Genomic DNA, 26,560 nt, shown 5'->3' on the forward strand with positions numbered 1-26,560 from the left:
TTACATGACTTTATGTAATTCTGTAAAATAATACAGACACAAAGTAATGGTGTCACGAATTGTTAACATTTTTCTTTAAGCTAAATTTACCTACGTTGTTTATTAAGGTAATTTGATGTACTGTAAACAGGCCTGTCATTGGTTAAACGCAGATACATAAGTCCACCACTAGAGGTCACTGTTGATTGTATAAAGACCCCTTGTAAAATTCGCCTGTTATTTATATTTTGACAGAAATAAAATAATGTATATTCACAAATAATATCGCCCCTAACATGAAATTTAATATCATAGACTAAAATGAGTAAAAAAACAAACTGGTATATTTCCTTTATTTTTTATAAGCCTAACACCGTTTCCTTTAGTGTAAGTTAGTTGGTGTTAACAGTTACAACAATAAGTTAGTTCCAGGTATTCTGAATCCTTAAAATGTTATGACCTGCACATTATGTACACACTTATAAATGTATGTACATTAACACACTCTACAAAATACTGGGTTGTTTTAACCCATGGTTGGGTAGAATATAGACAATCATCCATTGGTTCAAATTTAATAGAAAATACCTTATCTGAACTAACCATTGATTGAAACAACCCAGCACAGGTTAATTTTCACCCGATGGTTGGGTTTGTCCATAAGGGCAGACTTAACATTTCGTAATAAACTTTTATTACATTCTAACATTTCAACCAACAGAACACATTTGAATCTGGTATTTCAACATTTTTTCCTTTCTGATTGCTTTGTTAATGCAAATGCCGGGTGTTTAGTTACTAATTCAACGGATACTGGAGGAAACTCGCTGGTGAAATTCTTCAGGAACAACATTGTAGTCAGCCAGGCCTTAAATACAGCAGAGTCAATTTTAGTTAGATCAGTAAAGAATCACTTTAGTCATTCTGCATGGTTTTAAAGATAAAGAGACAGAAATGGCTAGAAAGAGAAAAAGGTTGCTTCACTGATAAGAAATTTCTGTTATCTCTAAGAAACCATGTTAGAAAACAGGGGGATGCCTAATTTAACCCAAACACACAAAGTTTTGATCCCAACATGGTCTTGTTTACTCTTACTACTTAGTTCTATGAACATTAAACCTGAGCTTAGACCAACAGCTCAGGACCAAAAGTCCTTTTACGGGAGCCCTTGAAACCGGTTTGGCCACTCCTTTGGTTTGATGGTCTCTGAGGACATCATTTTGAACTGCTAACCTAGATACAGCCACTGCATGAAGGTGACAACCAACACAGACTCCTCACATACTGCAGGTATAGTACTGATTACTTTTTTGTTATTACATAATGCTCAATTGTGAACACATCAGAGACACTATAGTGTTTAAAAAAAAACAGGTATGGTTTTAGTTACACTGAGTACAACCATGTCTGCATTAGTAAGCACGAATTAATACATGAATAATTGTGCAATAATGTTTAAGTTTCATAAAAACAGGTAGACAACCAAGGGTAAGCATGCGCAACTTGTGAAAAAGACTTCTGGTATTTGCTACAGCTAAGGTTGTCTAAAACCTGTTTTTTTGATTTTCGAATGAGATATAACCTTTATTTTGGGTTTTTAAGTATGTTTTATTTGTGTGGGTGTTGAAGTGTGTTTGACAATGACTCTAGAAGACCTGTGTCTTTGAAAAATAAATAAAAAGCTTATTTAGTTTAAACATCGAGTCTAATTTTTTTCAATTTTTTTGTTATAGGAATTCATTATTGATGACAGTGTTTACCAAGTGAGTTCTTGTTAAATGCGAACAAAAAACTACCCCCCAGATCTTCGAGTAAGTAATACTATATATAGTTAATAGCATAATATAACCAGATTGTCATCATTTAGAGATCTGTGAATTGTTTTTGTGTGTCTATATGTAAATTTATGTTAAGCATAAGCATGTTTTTAAAAAGTCTACTTTCACACACTGCATGCCATGTGATCTTTTAGATTTTATCTTTGAATGAACTTTTGGAGATGACTTTTGATGTTATTCCGATGAAGTTGTTTCACTGTAAAAATTCCTTGTTGCACTTAAATTTTTTAAAAAAGTTTTTATCAATTTGACCATAGCATCACTTATCATCATGGAACCTGAAGTGAGGTTAAACTTGATGAATGGGGTTGGTGCCCTTGTGCAGCCCAAGCCTAAAACTCAGACAAGAGAAAAGTGGGCAAATAAACTGGAGTTTCTTTTGGCTGTAGCGGGTCACATCATTGGCTTGGGAAATGTGTGGAGGTTTCCTTACTTGTGCTACAAGAATGGAGGAGGTGAGTAAAGATAGCAACTACCGACTACACCAAAATTATAGATGGAGATCACTATGGCTTACTCAAAATAGTTTACTATGTTGTGAGTTAATGCTTCAAGTCAATCAAGAGGCGGATACAGAGATGAATGAAAAAACAGCAGTCAGGAGACGTAGTGATGTAATAATAATATAAAGATGGTTTATTGAATAATGTAAGTTCAATGCTCATTTAGCTTTGTCGATAGTTGTCTGACTAGAGGCTGATAGCAGGTGGTATCATACCAAACATAGACAATGGAAATTTACTGTTCACAACATTCTTGTGACGTTATAAAAAAACCTTGAGATAGCAACCACTGAAAACTCATATCTATACTGTGAAGACAATACAGTGCCAACATAAGATTAAAAAAACAAAATTAGGAAAAGTGGAATAACTAAATAGAATAAGATGAATATATAACTAATAAACTAAATGTATAAAAACTAGTTAAGAATATGAAATGAAATACAACACAGATGTACACAGATGCAAAAATTATTTTCAAGAAAAATTTTTTTAGTGTTTTTCTCTTTTTTTCAGTAAAAATATCTAAAAATTCTTAAATTAAAATGCTTTTTCTTGATGAGCAAAACGACCCAAGAAAATAAGTCTAGATTTTAGACCAAAAATATCAAATTTAAGTGATTTTAGGTGAAAAATCTGCACTGCAAAAAATGATTTTCAAGAAAAAAAAATCTTAGTACTTTTGTCTTGTTTTCAGTAAAAATATATAAAATTTCTTAAATTAAGATGCTTTTTCTTGATGGGCAAAACGACCCAAGAAAATAAGTCTAGTTTTAGACCAAAAATATCACATTTTAGTGATTTTGTGCATAAAACAAGCAAAAAAATCTGCCAATGGGGTAAGCAAATTTTTCTTGAAATTCTCTTGAATTTAGTGTTTAAAGTCGCAATGAAATTGAAATGAAAAACTATATATTTTTTAATATTGTGTTATTATTAACAAATTACTTATCTGTGAGCTTCATTATTTTTAAAAAATTTGTGTGTGCTCATAATCTTTAATCAAAAATGCAAATCTCCTCCCTTCCTCAAAACGATCTCTCTTCACTTCCGGTCATATGGTATGGCAGGTGGGCCTGCCTTATTTCATTTCAGAAGCCGTTTCATTCGGATATACGTCACCACGGGGAAAATAAGGCAATCGCTACTTACGTTTCATGGCGACTTTAAGAAAAATGTTCAAGATTTTTTTGCTTACTCCATTGGCAGATTTTTTTTTGTTTATTTTATGCACAAAATCACTTAAGTTTGATATTTTTTGTCTAAAGCTAGACTTGTTTTCTTGGGTCGTTTTGCCCATCAATAAAAAGCATCTTAATTTAAGAATTTTTTGATATTTTTACTGAAAACAAAACAAAAATACTAAGAATTTTTTTCTTGAGAATCTTTTTTTGCAGTGTGCCAATGGGGTAAGCAAAAAAATCTTGAACATTTTCTTAAACACTAAATTCAAGAAAAATTCAAGAAAAATTTGCTTGTACAAAATCACTTACATTTGATATTTTTGGTCTAAAAACGAGACTTATTTTCTTGCGTCGTTTTTGCTCATCAAGAATAAGCATCTTAATTTAAAGGAACAGTATGTAGGATTGTGGCCAAAACTGGTACTGCAATCACAAAACTTGTGGCTAAAACTGGTACTGCAATCACACAACTGGTGGCCAATACACAAAATGAAAACATAAACATCAGTTGAGGGCTGCAACTCCACTTTTAAATGACCTAAATATCCTGTTGTCAGTGATACAAGCAGGGCCGGCGTCATGGGGGGGCATTCGCGGGCAGTGCCCGCCCAAACAGGTTGTTGTGCCCCCCCTACAAAGTTTTTTATTAATTTAATATATATCAAGAATAATTAAAATAAATTAAACATTGAATGTATCATGACTTGTAATGTAATCAAATGAGGAAAATATAGTTGATATACGTTTTCTTTAATTAAAACAGACCAGTTTCTCTGATTGGGTGTATTGCCGCATCTCACCCGTGTTACGTCTTTAGCATATTTGTGACTTGATACTAGCAACGTGTTTTTTCGCGGCATTTTATGGATTGTGTAAAATATGGATATTAGAACATTTAGAACGTACCAGCACCGCCTGCTTCATCTGACTTCATGCAAACACAGACTGGCTCAAACTCAGAGTTAAGAGGTCGAGGTGGAATTTACAAATCTACAGGACACTGGAAGTTTAATGTTCGTACACGCCGTCTTCAGCTATTTTAAAGGTAAGTTAGCATTGTTTTAAATTACGTAAGCTTAAATGTGAAGTGTGGCTGTAGACCATTAACAGCATTACGACGTGATTATGGTAAAGCGGCTTTTTTAAAGCTAGGACGCGGTGTGCGCTGCGCTATGAAACCCATTCATTTCAATGGCTTGCGGCGCGCGAGGGCGGTTTGTTGTTGCGTCGAGCAAAGCGCGAGCGCAGCGGAGCTCAGCTTGCGCTCACGCCGCAGTCGGCGCATAGTTTGTGGTCTTTTGCACTTTACACAGGAAATGAGCTGACAGTCTGTACCAGTTGTATGTGTGTTTGCTGTGTTTAATGTCTTGTTTTTGCAAGTTATTGTTGCTATTGCGTGCCCCTCCGTTGGAAGCCAAGTGCCCCCCTGTTAGTTATGGTCTGGCGCCGGCTCTGGATACAAGTATTTGAAATGAAAATGATTTCTTAATGTCTAGTGACATATCAGGGCCATTTTATTATTAATTGGTATTAATTTCTTACATACTATTCCTTTAAGAATGTTTAGATACTTCCACTGAAAACAAGACAAAAATACCAAGATTTTTTTTTCTTGAAAATCATTTTTTTTGCATCTCTCAAATACATACACACAGGTTGATTTTAAGAAGCTTAACTCTGTCACTGTGCTTTTATGTGTGTTTGTAGATCCCAAACACACAGTCCTCATGTCATTTCCATTCTGATTGTCATACAGGGGCATTTTTTGTGCCATATATACTGTTTCTCATCACCTGTGGGATTCCACTGTTCTTTTTGGAAACGTCATTGGGTCAGTACACCAGTCAAGGTGGAATCACGTGTTGGAGAAAAATCTGCCCGCTTTTTGAAGGTATATGCAATGCTGTCATCCTACAAGCCTGGATTCTTGAATTGTTCCAATCATCCCAATTATTTGTTCCTTTTTATTAAGAATTTTTGTTATTAATTGAATATAATATAATGTTAGTTGGTCATTTAACAGTGGCGGCCCGTGACTTCTTTTTTCGAAGGAGCTGGTCGCTGGATGCGAAGTTCGTCACAACATGTATGTAGCCTGTCATGTTTGTGGTTCCTTTTATCAAAATATGTTTTCTGCGCGTCGAGAGATCTTATGTGCATCACGTGTCTTGTCAAAATAAGTGCTTGCTGCAGATGTGTAGCGGGTCCCAACTTGGTCCCCACTGACAGATATATAGATAATCCTCTGATAGGAGTGCCCTGGAAATATCACAAATATTACAGGGAAATCAGTAACACAGGACACCTGTTGCTCTTTCTCCATTAACTTGGATTATGTTTATTTTTAACTTCACTTTAACTTTGTATCTGCAATCATGAATCATCTTCTGTTATTTTTGTTTGTTCTGCATTGAAACACAGCTTATATCCACATTTGGATAACATGACACTTGAATATTGCTCAAAAGGTCTGTTTTAACACAAATGTATCCTAACATTTTCTTCAAAGTTCTATTTTCACATTAATGTATCCTCACATATTTTATAAACATTCACTTATCAACATTTTTATGAAACCAAAAATAAACATGTCACCTTTAAATCCTATTTTTGGTCTACCATCAATCATGTTTACCCTTTTGTTTACACAGCTTTTCTCTTTGTCCTCTTATCAAAAGAGTGGTTTTGTAATAACTTTACATTTTATAAGTGTTCACTTTACACACTTTATACAACAGAATCATTTTCATTTGCAGTATTACATTTACTCTATGAGAACATAAACTTGAAAAATAAATATGTATACATGAAAAATAAACCTCTGTCTCATAACTAAGCGTTCAGTTCTATGAACTGGATCTGTATATTCATAGTATCAACATGCACATGCCCTTAAAACAAGGCCGCAACCATAACTGGTCTTACACTGTACATTCACATTAACTTTTAACCCTTTTAACTTTGTATCAAACACATAGCTGTTTTCCACACACATTGAAATAACCCACAAATGTCCCGGAGCCATAAGAAACACAAAGTAAACAATATGAGGACGCCAGCCGCCATTTTGTAAAACGTGCAGTGTTAAACTTAACTGTTTACACCTTTGACATACTTTTAACTCACAAAGCACACGTCACTAGGGATTCATATTAGTTTATAAACATCTGTAATCACATTAAAGGTGTGTAACTAACCTGGAAATATCAGAAATATTACAGGGAAATCAGTAACACAGGACAACTGTTGCTCTTTCACCATTAACTTGGATTATGAGCTCGTCTTGCTCTGTGCATCGCTAAATGTCCCCGTATGACGCAGCGCTCGTTGTTACTGCCACCTTGTGTCCGTTTTATAAAATACATGTCATTGTGTGCTTTTTCCATAGTCTCTCATTAGTGTTCAATTATATAGTTCAGAATAAAATAAAATAAAATACCATTGCACTCAAAGGAAAGGACACAAAAAATAATAATCTCAACAAAACTTATTTTGTGAGTGTCACATCCACCCCGACAAACAAAAATGGCTCCCGACATTTGTTACAACAACAAAAAAACTTTTTTTCTAATAAACTTGTGTGGTGACTGGCATGTAGTATGTGTAAGGCATATACATCTGTGGTACGTAAGGCGTAGGCAGAATAAATTGTCTGGCTATGTGTGGCATGAATGGTAAGGGAGGTGAGGTAATCTGTGAGGAAATAGAATCTATATGTGTTTGTATTGAAGGTTGGCCCAATGACTCATAAGTGAACACTGGCTTTGGCCTTCTCTCCCTGGCAGACCTCCTAACCTCTCTGTGTGTATCTTCTGCAGGCCAAGTTGTCATAGAGGGGTAATTCAGTCTTTCCTCCTGTATTTGTTCAGCATGTTCATTTTGCTCATCCCCTCCAGGCTGAGGTAAGTAAAGGACATCAGGTTGTTCATTTGTCTGTGATTCCTCTTCTACTAAATCCACTTCTCTATCCATTAAACTTTGTCTATCCTCTTTTTCAGGAATGTTTTGTTTGTGCTCACTTTCAGGTAGGTTTGTCTCACCCATGTGTGTATATTCTCTTTCAGGTGTCTCTTTTCCATCTGGTAAGTATGTGTCCATTGGTTCACTTTCCTCCGTCAGTAATGTATCTGGACATTCTTTCTGGATCATGGTTGGTTTCTTTGGGGTCACACCAGGCACTGTTGTAGGAGATGACTTTGATACTGGACTTTGCTTTCTCCCTGAAGTTGCTGATCTGTTTTGTCCAACTCGACCATTTTCAATCCTTGCTACAGGTGTTCTCAGCCAATAACCTCCTGTCCATTCATCCTCATCATCAGTGTCCGATATCCCATCCTTGTCAGCAGAGTTTACGCTCTGTTGAGGCAGCTTTTGCCCCTGACGGGGGGTTATAACAGGATCAGCTGGCTGTGCTGGGTTCTCAACAGGCAAGTCATTCACTAAAAGCAGCAAGTTTCTGTGTATAATCCGGTTCCTTGCATTTGGGTCTCCTTCAGCATGAATGACGTAGACCGGATTATCTGAGATTTGCTCCTTCACCACATAGATCCTCTTCTCCCAGTATGAGCGTAGCTTACCGGGTCCACCTCGCTCACCCATGTTTCGAACCAGTACTCGATCTCCTGGTTTGAGGACCACGCCCCTCACCTTTTGATCATAGTAGGACTTGTTCTTTGCACTTGATGACAAGCTAGATTTGTTTGCAATCTTGTACGCTTCCGTCATCCTTTTTGACCATTTATCCACATATCCTTTGTGTGTCACTGATTCAGTGTTATCCAGTAATCCAAACAAGAGATCCACGGGGAGACGGGGGTGTTGCCCATACAGCAGGTAATGAGGTGAGTATCCGGTGGATTCGTGGCGGGTACAGTTATAAGCGTGTATCATCTGCGGCAAATGCTCTTTCCATCTCTCCTTCTCTCTGTCTGTCAGTGTCCGTAACATTTGCAACAGTGTGCGGTTAAACCGCTCAGCGGGATTACATTGTGGGTGGTACGGAGATGTTCGTGAGTGTCCGACCCCTGACAGGCGCCCAAGGGTGCGGAAAAGGCTGTTTTCAAACTCACGTCCCTGATCATGGTGGAGACGATTTGGGTAACCCAGACGAGGTATGTAATCATTGTATATCCGTTCAGCAGCTGTTTGTCCTGATTTATTTTTAGTTGGGTAAGCCTGAGCAAACCTGGTAAAATGGTCTATAACTACCAGAATATACTCATAGCCTCCTTTGCTTTTCTCCAGATGTAAGTAGTCTATGCAAACCAGATCGAGAGGGGAAGCAGAAGTCAGACCACCCATTGGCGCGCGGATGTGTGTGGTAGGTTTCTTTTGTTTTATGCAACTGCATTTTCTTGTTACATACTCTTCAATGCATCTCTTCATCTGCGGCCAATAGAAACGTTCTCTGGCGAGATGGAGAACACGTTCTGTGCCAACATGTCCCATGTTGTCATGGAGATGTTTCAGAGCAACTGACCGGTACTTGGTGGGTAGGACTAACTGTTTTCTTTCTGGTGTTTGGCGGTACAGGACTCCATTCTCCAAATGTAGTTGACTCCACTCATGAAGGAGCTTGCGAGTGAGCCCACTCACTGACCTTCTGACCTCATCCGTGAGAACATTATTTACCTCTTTCAATTTCATTATCTCCCCTATTCCAGGGTCCTCTCGTTGGGCTTTTGCCAGCTCTTCGCGGCTTATTTCAGGCAAGAGTGAATGAGGCTGAGGTATTACATCAGCAGAGGAGGTGTAAAGTGCAGCTATCCATGCTACATCCTTCTTCTGGGCTGCTCTACTCCCTTCCCAAGTCGCATGCAGCACATCCTGAGACAGTTCCTCTGTACATTTCTCCACGTAATTGTCGATATCGAGAGGGACACGTGAGAGCGTGTCGGCATCTATGTTGTTTTTCCCAGGCCTGTATTTGATACTGAAGTGGAACTCTGACAACTCTCCAACCCAGCGATGTCCAACTGCATTGAGTTTCGCAGTGCTCATGACATAAGTCAGCGGATTGTTATCAGTGTAGATTGTGAAATGCGGAGCATAGAAGAGGTAGTCTCTAAATTTCTCGCACACTGCCCACTTCAGAGCGAGGAACTCGAGTTTTCCACTGTGGAGTCTGTAATTTCTTTCAGCTGGTGTCAGAGTTCGCGACCCATATCCAATGACACGCATTTTTCCACACTGTCGCTGATAAAGGATTGCACCGAGCCCTTTCTCCGATGCATCCGTGTGTAGAACGAACGGCTCCTCGAAGTTGGGGTATGCAAGGACTGGGGGGTTGGTCAGCATGTTTACAAGCCTTTCCAAAGTACTTTGGTGGTCAGCCTTCCACAAGATGGGTGTTTTGGACGGGAGCTGTGGACCCTTGGACTTGCATTGACGTGGAAGGGGTTGCGGTATGGAGGACTTAACTTGGAGCAACTCATACAATGGCTTTGCTATTTTAGCGAAATCCTGTATGTAGGAGCGGTAATAGCTCAGGAAGCCAAGAACCCGTCGGAGGTCGCCAACTGTTTGGGGTGTTTTGGTTTTTAAAGCCATTACTGCCTCTAGGTCTTTGGGGTCAATTCGAACTCCCTCGGCCGACACCAGGCGTCCGACATAGCGAACCTCCTTCTGAAACATCTCACACTTTTCTGCCCGTAGCTTTACCCCATGATGCTTCAGTGCTTGGAGGACCTTTCAAATCACCTCCACGTGGTCACTGAAAGATCTGGAGTAACACAGTAGGTCATCAAGGTACGGGATGCAGTACTCGTCTCTCAGGGAGCCCAACATCTCCTCCATGCTCCTCTGAAAAGCCGCAGGCGCATTAGAAAGTCCAAAAGGGATCCGTACCCATTCGTAAAGCCCCCAGGGGGTGATGAAGGCGGTGAGATGGCGTGACCCTTCTGCCACTGTTTTTTTCTCGTAGATGAGTTTGAAGAAATCCCTTGAGTTCAGCCACTACCATGTCGTCTTTATTTATCAACATCTCTTTGAATATGCCTGGTCTTATAATTTTGAGCACGCCACGAACAATCTCTGAGTCTGAGAATCCTTCTTTGATTCCATCATCAATTTGCCTGCAGACATTATTGTAACTGATATCTGAGGATTGGTCACCAATCTGCCCGCCTTGCACTTTGAACTCTCTCCGTGAAAGGTAGCTGAGTTCCCTTAAGGACACCATCCCCTCGCGAGCTGACTGAGAGGCATGTTCACCAAGGGGGTTTCTGTCTGGCTGCCTCAACAGGACTGAGGATGAGGGCGTATGTGTCTGTGACAGGGGCATATGAGTCTGTGACAGGGGCAAATGAGTCTGTGACAGGGGCATATGTGTCTGCAACGGCAAGGCATGTGCTGGCATACACTGTATGAGTTTCTTGCTAAGCTCCTCATAGCTAGCGAGCGCTCTAAGCAAGTCAGTGTTTGATGTGTCAGGTGTATTTAACATGGCAGCCTTAGCAAAGCCTGAGTCTGGTTCGACAATACCACTAGGGGATGTAGTACTGACTAAAGTGGGTGTGTGTCGACTCTGCGGGTGTGTGTCTGTAGTGTGCTCAGGGGGTGTTTGGATTATAACAGAACCCTCAGTAAAATCAACAGGATTGTCAAACTTATCACCACCCTGCCCAGAATGTAACTCAGAATCACCCTTTACACTTTTAAATGACATTACATCACGACATCTTACTATATCATCAATAGCATCTTTTAACATCAGCAACTGAACCATTCCCTCGTCCTCTGTTTCAAGTAACTGCTTACTGTACATAAACGAGTTGATGTGATCGTAGCATTCCTCCTGATCCACGAGCTCTGACTGGTCCACGTCCGACACTGGGGTTATTGCCCCGGCAACCCGAAGAAGCTCTTCAGCTGTCAGGGTGAGTAGGCTCTTCCTAATGTCCCACACTAGGCTTTTCCTCCCCCCACTCGACATGATGGCTCCTCGTCGCGGCTGGTAACACGGTTCAGTGATGGTGCAGTCGGCTTTGGATTGCAGGCCTCCACTCGTCTACGATCACGATTCCCACAGCTGGACAGGGCTAGTTGCTGGTCAGTATCGTCATCATTCGGCTCCTGCTCCACTAGGTGGCGCCGAAGGATCCCGGACGAGCCCCCAAGAATCTGTAGCGGGTCCCAACTAGGTCCCCACTGTCAGATATATAGATAATCCTCTAATAGGAGTGCCCTGGAAATATCAGAAATATTACAGGGAAATCAGTAACACAGGACACCTGTTGCTCTTTCTCCATTAACTTGGATTATGTTTATTTTTAACTTCACTTTAACTTTGTATCTGCAATCATGAATCATCTTCTGTTATTTTTGTTTGTTCTGCATTGAAACACAGCTTATATCCACATTTGGATAACATGACACTTGAATATTGCTCAAAAGGTCTGTTTTAACACAAATGTATCCTAACATTTTCTTCAAAAGGTCTATTTTCACATTAATGTATCCTCACATATTTTATAAACATTCACTTATCAACATTTTTATGAAACCAAAAATAAACATGTCACCTTTAAATCCTATTTTTGGTCTACCATCAATCATGTTTACCCTTTTGTTTACACAGCTTTTCTCTTTGTCCTCTTATCAAAAGAGTGGTTTTGTAATAACTTTACATTTTATAAGTGTTCACTTTACACACTTTATACAACAGAATCATTTTCATTTGCAGTATTACATTTACTCTATGAGAACATAAACTTGAAAAATAAATATGTATACATGAAAAATAAACCTCTGTCTCATAACTAAGCGTTCAGTTCTATGAACTGGATCTGTATATTCATAGTATCAACATGCACGTGCCCTTAAAACAAGGCCGCAACCATAACTGGTCTTACACTGTACATTCACATTAACTTTTTACCCTTTTAACTTTGTATCAAACACATAGCTGTTTTCCACACACATTAAAATAACCCACAAATGTCCCGGAGCCATAAGAAACACAAAGTAAACAATATGAGGACGCCAGCCGCCATTTTGTAAAACGTGCAGTGTTAAACTTAACTGTTTACACATTTGACATGCTTTTAACTCACAAAGCACACTTCACTAGGGATTCATATTAGTTTATAAACATCTGTAATCACATTAAAGGTGTGTAACTAACCTGGAAATATCAGAAATATTACAGGGAAATCAGTAACACAGGACAACTGTTGCTCTTTCACCATTAACTTGGATTATGAGCTCGTCTTGCTCTGTGCATCGCTAAATGTCCCCGTATGACGCAGCGCTCGTTGTTACTGCCACCTTGTGTCTGTTTTATGAAATACATTGTGTGCTTTTTCCATAGTCTCTCATTAGTGTTCAATTATATAGTTCAGAATGAAATAAAATAAAATACCATTGCACTCAAAGGAAAGGACACAAAAAATAATAATCTCAACAAAACTTATTTTGTGAGTGTCACAGATGCGTCCGGGGTTTGTGATAAAAGAGATGCTCGCATTTGCCAGATACTCGCATAATCTCATGCGTAATCAGAGTTTACTGTTAAGGGAGTGTCTTGCGTGTATTTTGTGAACGTGAGCGTCTCTTTTATCATAAACGGTTTTGACGCGTGTCCAGCAGGCACTTATTTTGACAAAACACGTGATGCACATGGTTCACATGACGCAACAAACACATATTTTGAAAACACGGGCAACACACATGACACTCCAAACACTTATTTTGAATTTGCACACCTCAGATGAGCAGTCACGAGCCGCCACTGTCATTTAATAAATAATTTATGTTAATTTACTACCAGAGTTCTTGTCAGGTGACTTAGCAAAAACACTTTTGTTTTTTTGCAAGTACTTTGTACTGATACTGTTTACTTTGCCTCTGTTTGTTTACAGGACTCGGTTATGGTAGCCAAGTTGTCGTCCTCTACACTGGAGTCTATTACATTATTATTCTTGCTTGGGCATTTCTCTACCTCTTCTCTTCATTTACCTCGGAGCTGCCATGGGCCAGCTGCAAAAACTACTGGAACACAGGTACAGCAAATGCTACGAATGATGATTGGTGGTATTTATCTGAGGTTATGTAACTTCGTTTCCATTACATTATAGAGCACTGCAAAGAGTTCGTCAACAGCAACATCACCGAATATTCTTCAGAGAAAACAACATCACCCGTTATTGAGTTTTGGGAGTAAGTTGATTAAAATAACTCACCATAATGGCTCACATAAAAGGCTCAAATAAATCGCAAAGCCGAATTTTCATTATTTCTGCAGGAGGCGAATTTTGGGCTTGTCAGAGGGAATAGAACAGATTGGTAATGTTCGGTGGGACTTGGCACTATGCCTCCTTTTGGCCTGGATCATCTGTTACTTCTGTGTGTGGAAGGGAGTGAAGTCCACGGGCAAGGTCAGTAGAAATGTTGTTTTAAGGTGCTATATAAATAAAAGTGACCTTGACCTTGTAGATGAGCACTTTAAACCTTTAAAATTGCATAACACAAAGTGAACGGAAACAAATATTTCCTAAAATGTCATCTAAAATGTACTACCCTTAAAGGTGCAAGATGTAATTTTCGCCACTTGAGGTCGCTAAACAGCAACGGCGTAGCTTGGTAACGCAGTGAGAGCATGAAACAGTGGGAGTTGCAGTCTTTACATCATAGACTGTAAAAAAAGATGGACGACGCGACGTCGCCTCCTTCCATTGTATTGAATTGAAGCTAAAAATGTCCGACCATGGTCGCCGCCATGTTACGGAAAAACGCCAGTTTGGAGCCAAGGTATGCCCAGAAGGAATCATCCGTGGAGCAGGAGGCGGAGCCGCGATATCAAACTTTGCGCGCCCAATTCAACCAAGCCAATCATAACGACACACCTCGTTTCAATCAAATTACTAACTAAAATGAAACTTGTCACAAAAATGAACAATTGAACATATATCAGCATGATAACAACTACCTTAAAGGACCAAAACCATCTTTGGAAATTTTTATTGGAAGTGTAAATAATTTTTTTATTTAGAGCTGAGTCCCATTCGTTTGAATGGGTTTATGACTTGTACTGCAGCCAGCCACCAGGGGGCAATCAAAGAGCCAGCAGCTCCACTTTTCAAGACTTATGAGGCACACCCGCTTTACCTACTGTAGGAATCAATCTGACAGAAATAATGAAATAAAGTTTTATAACCATTACATTATAATGTAAGAAAACAGAAAAAAGAGTGGCGTGCTAGACGCTACTTTTGCATACAGAGCTGCGCAGATCGCTCAGCGTATAAGACAAAAGTATCCAGAGAGTGACACAACAGTACTGCTTTGAATTGCTCTCACGGTACTTTGATATCAAACGCTTATCGTTATACGAAGTTCCACATTAAATTAAACAATCATATTTAAATATTTTAATGAAAATATCTCACTTTTGTGAAATTAAACAACCAGTGCATGGATTTTTGTAGCACCTAGTGGTGAGACTGTGAATTGCAACCAACGGCTCAGTCCACAGCTCATCCCTCCTTTTCGAAGCACATAGTGAAGCTACGATAGCAGCCACAGGACCAACACGTCATTGTCTGAAACAACGTAGTGACAAAACGTGATCTATATAGCAGTTTGTCCATTTAAGGCTACTGTAGAAGCATGGTGGCGCAAAATGGCGACTTCCAAGGGGACCCGCTGTGTATTTAGATGAAAACGGCTCATTCTATGGTAATAAAAACAACACAGTTCATTTTGTAAGGTCTTTATACACCACTAATAATTTAGTTATGTATATTATATTGCATTTCTGTCAAGAGATCCTTTTAAAAGTCACGCAATGCATTTTAAATGATGGTAGAGAAGTCCCATATGAAAAATGTAATGCAAACGCTGCGAAACAGAAAAAGCAGGACAATTACCACTTCACAGTGAAATGATGTTCCTTTTCCGATTCTCAGGTGGTCTACTTCACTGCAACTTTTCCTTATTTAATGTTAGTAGTGCTGCTGGTTCGAGGTCTTACTCTTCCTGGAGCAAAGAATGGGATTATCTTCTACCTGTACCCGGATCCAGCACGTCTCACAGACCCTCAGGCACTGAGCTGATCTCTTTTGCCCTTTTCCCCCCATATTTTGTACACACAAATGTGCTCACACTGTTTGTTTTGTGACTTTTTTCCAAAATATTTTGTTTTAGGTGTGGATGGACGCAGGCAGCCAGATATTTTACTCCTATGGAGTTTGTACTGGTGTGCTGACCGCTTTGGGCAGCTATAACAAATATGACAACAACTGCTACAGGTACTACACACTGTAAAAAATACCAGTGATGTATTTGCATGGGTTTATGGATTTGATTTGGTTTTTTTTTATAAATGCTTAATATTGCAAATTCAACGAATATAAAAGGCATTTTTTTATTTTTTTTAGAGACTGTATATACTTGTGTCTGCTAAACAGCTTAACTAGCTTTGTGGCTGGTTTTGCTATTTTTTCTGTTCTGGGCTTCATGGCAGATGAACAGGGGATGGATATTTCAATGGTGGCTGAATCAGGTAAAACCCATAGCAAAGGCTTGAGGTCCTATATAGCCCTTTTTACTTGTTTAGGTCCCTTAAAGCAACACTAAAGATTTTTTTTACATTAAAATAACGTTTCCAAAAAAGTTTCAGTCGTTCATTTACTCGAAACAGAGTGAACGGCACTTTCACATTCGCGGTGCAGCCCTCTATCGGCCAAAACCGCACTAAAGAAGGGGGTCGCGGTCCTGTAGTTCGAGTGAAAACAAAAACTTGCTTTACGGCAGACCTACAATCCAATCAGAGCCAGTGTTGCTGCAGTAGGCTAAATTATTTACGCCAGTGGTAATGGACAATTCCGCTTCCAACCTGTAGGGGCAGCAAAGATCAAAAACTCTATAGTGTTGCTTTAAATTAGTTTATACCTTTCAACCAACTAGCGTCGGCCTTATGTATTACTGCAACTAAAATATTTATAACAAAATACACTATTATCTGCAATTTTCACTTGCCCCACTACTTATTAGTCATGACAAACATTTTAAATAAAAAACAAATCATGGGGAAGTGGGGGATTTATTTAATGACATCTGTTGTTGTTTATTCGCGGCAGGTCCTGGTTTGGCATTTATTGCATACCCCCGTGCTGTGGCTTTAATGCCTTTTCCTCAGTTATGGGCAGTCTTTTTCTTCATCATGATCATATTTTTGGGACTGGACAGTGAGGTAAAACAATTTTGAACAGTAACACACTATTTTAAAATGCTTTTTTTTAAATTACATGAATAATTGTTAATACTTTACTGTAGATATTGAACCAAGTAACTTCAGTATTCACAATTGTTTCTGAGATAATGTATACAGCATAAAACATTGAAAACTATACGTTTGGAATCTTATTTCTAATCGCTAGGCTCTTGCATTCAGCCCAGAGGTACACAATGTTTAACTTAAAGGTCCAGTGTGTAGATTTTTAGCGGCATCTAGTGGTGAGACTGTGAATTGCATCCAATGGCTCAGTCCACAGCTCACCCCCACCCTTTCAAAATGCATAGTAAAGCTAAGTATGCCGTGAGAGGTCAAACACGTCATCAACTGAGACAACGTAGTGACAAAACACGCTCTATAGAGCAGTTTGTCCATTTAGGGCTCCTGTAGAACATGGCGGTTTGTAGTAGATTAAAAAGCTCATTCTAATGCTGCGTTCAGACCAGCCAGGAGCTTGCTCTAGTAGTGACGTGATTACAGAAAGCGAGCAGAGTCGCAGAAGCCCCTCCCATGATGCGAATTTCCGCATGAATGTTTCAATGACTAGAATTTCATGCGCGGCTTTCACGTGTGCATGCAGCGAGTAAACTCAAAATGTTCAAGCGGCAAACTATACGCGGTAGACGAGATTTTGACGCCTCAAACGAGGCTGGTGTGACCCCACGGTAAAGTAATAAAAACAATACAGTTCATGTTGTAATGTCTTTATACACCACTGATAATATAGTTATGTATATCATACTGTATTTCTGACAAGAGATCCTTCTGAATGTGACACACTGCACCTTTAAATTGCTTTAACTTAAACCAATCACCAGAGCGACAAGTTTGGTGAAATCAGGAAATCGGAGAGTGTGCATGCTACTTCATTGGCTAAGTTTAGCGGAGGTTAGCAAAATGGCTTTAATTGCTGCACTCTTTGTGTGTTAAAGGGATAGTTCACTTTAAAATAAAAATTCTGTCATTTATTCACCCTCAGGTTGTCACAAACCCGCATACATTTCTTTGTTCTGATGAACACAAAGAAGATATTTTTTGAGATGTTTGTAACCAAACCGTTCGTGGACCCCATTTACTTCCATAGTATTCTTTTTTCCCACTTTGGAAGTGAATGGGGTCCATGAATGGTTTGGTTACCAACATTCCTCGAAATATTTCCAGAACAAAGAAATTTATGCGGGGTTTGTAACAACATGAGAGTGAGTTGTTTTCGGGTTTTTGGGTGAACTATCCCTTTAAGATAGGGGAATTCAATAACATTACAGCATATGGTTACCCTGTTTATTCTGAAGCAGCTGTTTTTCTCTTATTGTCTCAGTTTGTGTATCATGAAGCTCTGGTAACATCTATCACGGATATGTATCCATCTTTCTTTCAAACTGGACATCGGCGTAAATTTCTTCTCCTTTTCATTTGCTCTGCCAGCTTCCTTGTTGGTCTGCTTATGGTAACAGAGGTAAGAGTCACAGTTAAATGATTCAAGACATGATCCGTTTAATAGTCAACAATTTACTTGTAATGTCTGACCATATGAAAAAATATTAATTGTAGTATACTTCAGTATTTAATAACATAATTCTAGATATTATAACGTCTTTGATGTCTTACCATAAAGTATACTACATTATTGTTTACTATAGTTTATCAATTTACAATAGTTAATACAACAGAGAACAGACTACCATAGTATACATTAACAAAGCATAGTAATTTATACACTACACTATACTATTCACTACAGTTTGTTTATTATTAACACAATTCCAGCATGTATGTCAGGGTGAAAACTTGTTAATCCATACACAAGTTGACCCATAAACATGTTGGGGGAGGGGCAACTCTTTCCAGTTTATCTAACCTGCATGTTTATGGCATGTGGGAGTAAACCGGGGGTACTCAGATCCACGCTGACACAAGGAGAACATGCAAACTCCAAACCCCAGACAGCAGACGACTCAGGACAAGATCCGCACCAAATAAGTTCTGGACCTGCCGATCCGGCTTGAAGTCGTCTGCTGTCTGGGACAGAAAGGCCTGACCTATCTTTGCTGTGAGGCAGCAGTATACCCACTTAGTTAATTCTAAGGTGCACTACAGTGGGTTATTTTTTGCTATAGATGCTGTTGGTCAGTAATGTCTGTTACTTTCAGGGCGGCCTGTACGTCTTCCAGCTGTTTGACTATTATGCGTGTAGTGGAATGACACTTCTTACCTTTGCCATCCTACAGTCCATCTGTGTTGGATGGGTATACGGTAAATATTACACGTGTTCACATGTCAAAATAACATAGAGTGCATTTTTGAGACAGAAAACGTTTTGGCGCCCTCTGTTGAAAAAGTGTATGTACTGCTCAGAAGTTCACTTTTAAAATGGCATTAAATTCAAGTTTAGACACGACAATCATATGTAGCATTTCTAAAACCACGCGTTTTTTATTTTAGGGGCAGATCGTCTGTATGATTGCATTGAAGATATGATCGGATACCGGCCGTGGCCCTTCATGAAGTGCTGTTGGAAATATCTAACACCAGTTATATGCACCGTGAGCATCATTTCAATGTCTTAAGATCAGTCCATTTGTAAACTGATTACCAGTTCCTCTAGCACAACAAAGCTGAAAGGTTGTGGGTTTGATACCCAGGGCACACAACAGTTGTTAAAGGGACACTCCACTTTTTTGAAAATATGCTTTTTTTCAGCTCCCCTAGAGTTAAACATTTGATTCTTACTATTTTGGAATCCATTCAGCTGACCACTGGGTCTGGCGGTACCACTTTTAGCATGGCTTAGCACAATCCATTGAATCTGATTAGACCATTAGCATTGCGCTAAAAAATAACCAAAGAGTTTCGATATTTTTCCTATTTTAAATTTGACTCTTCTGTAGTTACATCATGTACTAAGATTCACGGAAAATTTAAAGTTGTGATTTTCTAGGCTAGGAACTATACTCTCATTCTGGCATAATAATCAAGGACTTTGCTTGTGAGCGCAATGCTAATAGTCTAATTAGATTCTATGGATTGTGCTGACCTGTGCTGGGGGTGGTAGCACCGGACTGGAAATCGGCTGAATGAATTCCAAAGCGGTGGAAATCGGATGTTTGACTCTAGGAGAGCTGGAAAATGGGCATATTTTTTTTTTAAAGTGGAGTGTCCCTTTAAAATGTAACAAAAATTACTTTGGATAAAAGTGCATTCATGTAAATACATTATGCAAATGTAATTCCTAATACCATGCTACACTCAGATCAGTAGACTCTAGTTTAGGCTCAAGAGGTTTTCAACCACTACTGCTACCTGTATGTCTGCATCTAACACCTGTCACTTGGGTCTGTGTTTTAAACTGACAGTGCTTCAAAAGATGAGAGACACGACAACATGCAAACTTAACAAACAGCTCCCCGTTGCTGATCATTCTTTTGTGTGTATCTAGGGAACATTTATCTTCTCCTTGATAAAATACACCCCTCTGAAGTTCAACAATGTGTATGAGTACCCCTGGTGGGGTTATGCCATTGGGGCATTCTTCACACTTTCCTCCACTCTGATGGTTCCCTTATGGATGATGCTTGTGGTGTGCAACACACCAGGGTCTATGCGACAGGTAAAGGTTTCAAAATTAGAAACTCTTATTGACAGCTTAAAGGTGCAGTGTGTAAATTTTAGCGGCATCTAGTGGTGAGGTTTCAAATTGCAACCAATGGCTCAGTCCACTGCTCCCCCTCATTTTTGAAACGCATAAAGAAGCTACAGTAGCCGCCACCAGAAAAACATATCATCGTCGAAGACAACGTAGTAAAAAAAGTTTGTCTGTAAAGGGCTTCTGTAGAAACAAAATGGCAACTTCCACGTAAGGGACCCTCGGTGTATGTAGATAAAAAGTCTCATTCTAAGGTAATAAAAACAGAACGGTTCATTACAAAAAGGTCTTTATAAACCCCTTATGATATAGTTTTGTATATTTTTTTGCATTTCTGTCAAGAGATCCTTCTAAAAATTACACACTGCACCTTTAAACAATTCTATCAATCCATTCTTTTCTAAAAGTAAGATAGTAAGTAGCTTACTTGTACACTAAATATATACTATATTGTTGTAGTTTTTATAGCGGTACACAGACCCCTTTTCAGCAATGAATTATTGGTATTGATTCTTGGTATTACTGTTATTATGAATAATTGTATTAATATTAGTACTGCTACTCTTATTATGACTACGATTACAGTATTATATAAAATATACAATAGTTAAATATTATATATTTTATGTAACACTAATACATACTAATACAATATCATAATCTTTCACCTGGTGTCTACAATTTTTAAATGTTCCTTTTTTTCAGAGACTAAAAATCTTGTGTACCCCTGCTGAAGACCTGCCAGATCCTAAACGCCCTAAACAGAAGCAAAACACTCACACTTTTGAGTCCTTCACAGACCTATTGACTTTACGCACAGTTCACACACCAAACTCAATACCTCCGAGAGACATCATATAACTGTCCAGCATGATAGTCCTAACCCTCTCTGATCTCACACCAAACATACAGCATACAGTTACTTTTCATAGTTGTGTTTTAAAAATGCATTAAATGTTATGCTTTGCAGCTTTCTCTTGAAGAAAGAGGTATAGTGTGACATGTATGTATAATATAACATTTAAGACAAAGATGAAGTAGTGTACAAATGTACAAAAGATGTACAAAATACTGTCTATTTTGTAGATGGTACTTTTTTCTGTGTTCACTTATTTTTACCAGAATAAAAATATTTAATTGTGTCACTTTTGTTTATTGTTTTGTTTGGGGTTGGTTAGGGTCATACAAAACTGACAACAAACAAAATCCAATACCAAGACTATGCCATACTACAATTATCCTGAACTCAATTAACCGAGGTTGTGGCTAGAAGGGATACAGCAAACGCCAAAATCTCGCCGATGGGTGCTGTTTTATCCTAATCCTAACCCCACAGCTGGAATTAAACCCGACATTTCACGGGATTTAGGCTGTCGCTGTACCCCATCTAGCCCTTATTTTTTTATCACCACCAAACCTAACCCTAAACCAAACATCTCGCGAGATTTCGGCGTTTGCTTGTTCTCTTCGTGAAAAACCACAAACCTGCCCTCGGTGCAACAGAACAACCATGACATTACAAATGACAGAACACTTTACACTGAACAAGAGCACAAACGGTGTGTCGTCCTTTAAAAATTTTAATGAATAAATGCCCCATCTACTGAACAAGTAAAGTTTTTTACTCATTAAACGGAAGGCTGCATCCTCCGGAGGTTGCATGTGCAAGCTGCATACTACATCATCAAGCCGGTTTATTTTAGTTAACTGAGCATTTTTCAGAAGTTAAGCATATTACAACAATTTACGACTAACTTAGTATAATAGTAAACTTTATAATTGTAAATATTCAGAAATTAGACGACGAATGCAGCCTACAAATGCGACCTGCGAAGGATGCAGCCCTCCGTTTCAGAAATGGCTGTCATCCGTGCTGAATAAATTAAATGGTGCCATCTACTGGACACAAAATATAGGTTTATTCAGTACAATATGCAGTAACCATTAAAGACACCAGGGGTCGATCGATGTTAGCTTTCCAATGGTTGATTATGATATTACCTATTGTTCTCTCAAGATGTAAATATGTGGTCAGTCGAGCATATGTATGACCATTTTTTGAGAGCTTTATGGCTAGGAATATGTTTATTTTTTATTAATTTCTTATAGAAAAGTCACTCTGTCTGTAAAATCCAGTCTAATGTTTGAGATTAGGAGCATCAAAGTTTGCTTTCACTTTAATTTCAATCTTTGACATGACCTTACTCAGTCAGTATTACAAATATCAAGATGATATTTTTACAGAATGTTCTTTACATTATGTAGGATGATTTTATGGCGGGGGTCACACATTCCTAAGAAAATATAACAACAACAAAAATATACAGTGTAATTTTATTCTTATTTTTGTTACATTATTTGAAGTTAACACTAATAAGTTTAAGGTTAATTGGTTTTGCTCTGCAGCCTATATGAAGGGGTATGCATTTTTATTTGCTGTATTGCACAGATTTCACCAAGTAGTTTATAGTAGAAAGAATGGTTAAGCTGACATTAAATAAACATTACAAAGGATGTATCAGGCCAGAGCAACAGTGATGCAATTCTTCCTTACTACAATGGCAAAATCAGGCTTGACTGTCCATCTTGTGACCTAAAATTTGGGCTGTACTAGATAAATGTGACTACAGCCCTATAATAAGATCAGGGAAAGATTGTGGGTGGAGGTGACTAAACTGGCCGATTAAAATGCTACAAAGTCAGACAGGGTACTGCTATAAATATAGGAGTTTTTACACATACCATATCATATTTTTACAATTTTTTCTTTAACTGCATTTAGTATTCACTTTGTTTAAGCCTACTATGACTTCGCAATGTAACACTTATTTTACCATTACATCTTTTAACATTTGTGTCGGTATGAAGTTACTTCATCAAATAGATTAATGCAGTAATACATGCAAAACTAGGCTATATTGGGGTATCTATATGTAGACTGTTGCCAAAGACACTGACCTGGTTTTGAGTGGACAGAAAAGCTTTCGGCCCATGATGATGGCTTCCTTCCAGACAGCCGCCTCTTTCTAACCCAGTGTTTGTGATAATCTCCAGTTAGGCTAATCTTTATTAAGAGACGTGTGGCTTCTCACACCTCTTACGTGACTACTTTTCCTCTCACCTTCACAACTATCCTTTCTAGTTATGCTAAACTCTATCTGCTAAAGTCTGGTTTGCTAGAAGTTAAAACTGATTTTATAGTGACTGAAATAGCCTGAATAGCATTTATTATAAAATAGTGCAGGGCAAAGATTAATTACAAAATAAATGCTAATTTTTGTGTAATATTAGTGTGTGCTGTGTAATTAGTATGTATATTTAAACACACAGACATACATATAGAATATATAAATAAATATATATACACATGTAAATGTTTCTTAAATACATACATGAATGTGTGTGTTTTTATACATACATGATAATTACACACAGCACACACTTGTATATTATGCCTAATATAACTTTTATTTTGTACTTTACTTTTTTGTATCTATTTTAAAACCAATATTGTGATGTTTTCTTAACATTCTGGATTTTTGTCATAGTCAAAATATTGTTAAACATCTTTAAATGTATTAAACTTTTTTTTTTTTTTTTTTGATGCAGAGAATATACTTTTGTTTTTACCGCAGTCCTTCTGATTCTTCAATTTATTACATGTTTTAAGTATTAAGCTAAATGTTTTATGTTATACACCGTCAGAAAAAACTGTACCATTTCTGTCAGTGGGGTGGTACCCCAAGGTTCCAGTTTATAAACATAATACAATGTTGTACCTTTTTGGGTACATTACTGTACCTTAAGGACCTATTGTGTACCTTTTAAGGTACAGTTAAAAGTCTTGTACCCCTAAACTGACACAAAATTGTTCTTTAAGGTACACAATAGGTCCTTAGGGTATAATATTGTACCCGAAAAGGTACAACATTTCAATTTGTTGTAAACCCCAAAGGGAACAAAAATAACCTTTCATGCGACATAAAAGGTACAGTTTAAAAACATTGTGTTGTATCTTGTTAAAAAAATTAAGGTATTTTTTTCTGGTGTGTTTATGTGTAAATCTGCATGAATCTATACAACACTGCTTTCCTGAACAAAATTATGTATTCTTCAAACATAATCCAATTGGATAAAACAAACTTACTACAAAATGCCATAGAAGAACAATATTTTCTTTCTCTTTCACAAAAGGTTGAAAAAGAATAGGTTCTTATTTAATGAAACCTTTTGAATCACCTTTCATGTGTAAGATTGTATCACCAGGGTATTGTCCAGAAAATCTGCATATGTGTCGAGTACGCGCATTTTATCCATAATGGTACCTTATACCAAACTCTTAACATGAGAACTGTATATATATCCAATAAACAGAACAATAAAAAGTCTGTTAATTTTGATCTGTTTGGCAATTGAGACCAGTTGTAGTTTTAGACATCAGCAGGTGCTTTTACATTTTCTCTTGGAGAATCACTTTTAATTGATGTAATCCTGTGACAGGCTCTGGACCAGAAGCTATGTCTCCCTTCAACTAACTCAGATTAATTACCCAAATCAATTCAATTCAATTACGAGACCTAATTAGAAAATTGAGTTATTTGGTCATTTAAAAGGGAACAGAGCAGCTGTGTTGAGTTGAAGTCTCAGCGTCCGAGAGAGTCAGATGTTCACCTTGCTGTCGAACCGGTATGATGGAGGAAATATATTTCACAATATAAAGGAAATTAATTGAGAATACTGCGATCTCTTAATCGTATGGACTGATGGACTGCTAAATAACATCTAAGCCAAGCTTAGCTTAGGGTACCAAAGTCTATTTTATTTTTAAATATGGTGCCTATAGCTTTTAATATAGTTTATAATGTTTATTGGTGGTGATGGTTACTTTTATTAATTCTGAGATCCAGTAGCTTATCTTTTTTTAAATGTTTGAAATAATTCATGCTCTTCTTTCTTAAATTTATTTTTAATTCTATATAAAATGGCAACTTAGCAAGAGACTTTGATTGTGGATGATGGACATTCAGTAAAGGAGAACAGATGTCATGTGCATGCTTTGGCTCTGGCCTTCCAACAAAGCGAGAATCCAATCAGTCAGGATTGCAGCATTAGGAGCGGATGAAATCACCTATGGTGTTAACCAGCTTGTCAGTGATTTCTGTGCCTGTAATAAGATCACCACAAGCTACTTGTGACTGGAAATCCTTTTAGAAGATGTTGACATACTTCAAGTTGTTGATCTGACAGATGGGATGGACTCAAAACTTAAAGATAAGCTTGTAACTTATTTCTTTAGTGCAAGATTTAAAATGTTATATATATTGACATCTTTATATATGTACCATTAATGCAGGTAAGAGCATGTATACATCTTTACAAGTATTGTATGTGAAATCTTATCTCTTTTAAGAATCTATTTGTGTATATATTCAAACCAGTAAAAGTTTCTTTATTTACCTATGTTGCTAAGCTTTTGTTTCATCCACCGCATTTATCAGTTTAATTGTCAAGTCACATGCATCTGCTCCGATATGTTTGTATGGCTTTATTCAATTCAATTCAATTCAATTTTATTTATATAGCGCTTTTCTCAAGTGTTAATTGTTGCAAAGCAGCTTTACATGAGAAGATGTAGAGGAGACCACAGAAAATCAATAGATAATATAAGAAGTAGAGATAGCGGCTAAGGTTAAACCATACAAGCGAGCATATTAATAATGTAACGTATACAGTAAAGTGCTATAAGTTAAGCCAAAGTTGGCTGACTCTCCCTGGGACGAAAAAAACCCACTGGGAAAAACTCCTAGAAGGACAAAAACCCTTGGGAGGAATTAATATATATTTATATACAGTCTTGTTCAAAATAATAGCAGCACAATGCGACCAACCAGAACAATCAAGGCTCCTAATATATACCCTTCATTGCTACGTGGCAAACAAGCCACCAGCAGGTTCAGTAGACTCCCAGAAAACAAACAAGACCCAGCACTCACGACACGCACGCTCCCAAGGCTGCGCAACCGGGCAACCAGCCGAAAGGGGTGTGTTCAAAAAAATAGCAGTGTGGCATTCAATCACTGAGGTCATCTATTTTGTGAAGAAACAGGTGTGAATCAGGATGCCCCTATTTAAGGATGAAGCCAACACGTGTTGAACATGCATTTGAAAGCTGAGAAAAT

At 38.0% G+C, this 26,560-nt stretch overlaps 1 protein-coding gene across 1 annotated transcript; it reads left to right on the forward strand.

Moving 5' to 3' along the window:
• Positions 1 to 710: 710 nt before the first annotated feature.
• Positions 711 to 21,520, forward strand: slc6a22.2 (solute carrier family 6 member 22, tandem duplicate 2). Its single transcript, XM_055212753.2, has 16 exons — positions 711 to 1,269; positions 1,713 to 1,790; positions 2,075 to 2,272; positions 5,261 to 5,395; positions 13,365 to 13,505; positions 13,581 to 13,662; positions 13,748 to 13,880; positions 15,411 to 15,545; positions 15,649 to 15,752; positions 15,882 to 16,006; positions 16,584 to 16,696; positions 18,057 to 18,194; positions 18,889 to 18,991; positions 19,181 to 19,281; positions 20,175 to 20,345; positions 21,087 to 21,520. The coding sequence occupies exons 3-16, from the start codon at positions 2,089 to 2,091 to the stop codon at positions 21,240 to 21,242; spliced, it is 1,821 nt and encodes a 606-aa protein (XP_055068728.1). The 5' UTR covers positions 711 to 1,269; positions 1,713 to 1,790; positions 2,075 to 2,088; the 3' UTR covers positions 21,243 to 21,520.
• Positions 21,521 to 26,560: the final 5,040 nt, after the last annotated feature.

This window comes from Misgurnus anguillicaudatus, chromosome 8, assembly GCF_027580225.2.
Source record: "Misgurnus anguillicaudatus chromosome 8, ASM2758022v2, whole genome shotgun sequence".
In the NCBI taxonomy this organism is placed as follows: domain Eukaryota; kingdom Metazoa; phylum Chordata; class Actinopteri; order Cypriniformes; family Cobitidae; genus Misgurnus; species Misgurnus anguillicaudatus.

What these genes read in the sequence shown, in the direction of transcription:
- slc6a22.2 (XM_055212753.2), top strand. Translation starts at nt 2,089, where the DNA reads ATGGAACCTGAAGTGAGGTTAAACTTGATGAATGGGGTTGGTGCCCTT. An exon ending in GAGTGAAGTCCACGGGCAAG is followed by an intron (nt 13,881 to 15,410) that starts GTCAGTAGAAAT and finishes TCCGATTCTCAG; the next exon opens with GTGGTCTACTTCACTGCAAC. An exon ending in TATGACAACAACTGCTACAG is followed by an intron (nt 15,753 to 15,881) that starts GTACTACACACT and finishes TATTTTTTTTAG; the next exon opens with AGACTGTATATACTTGTGTC.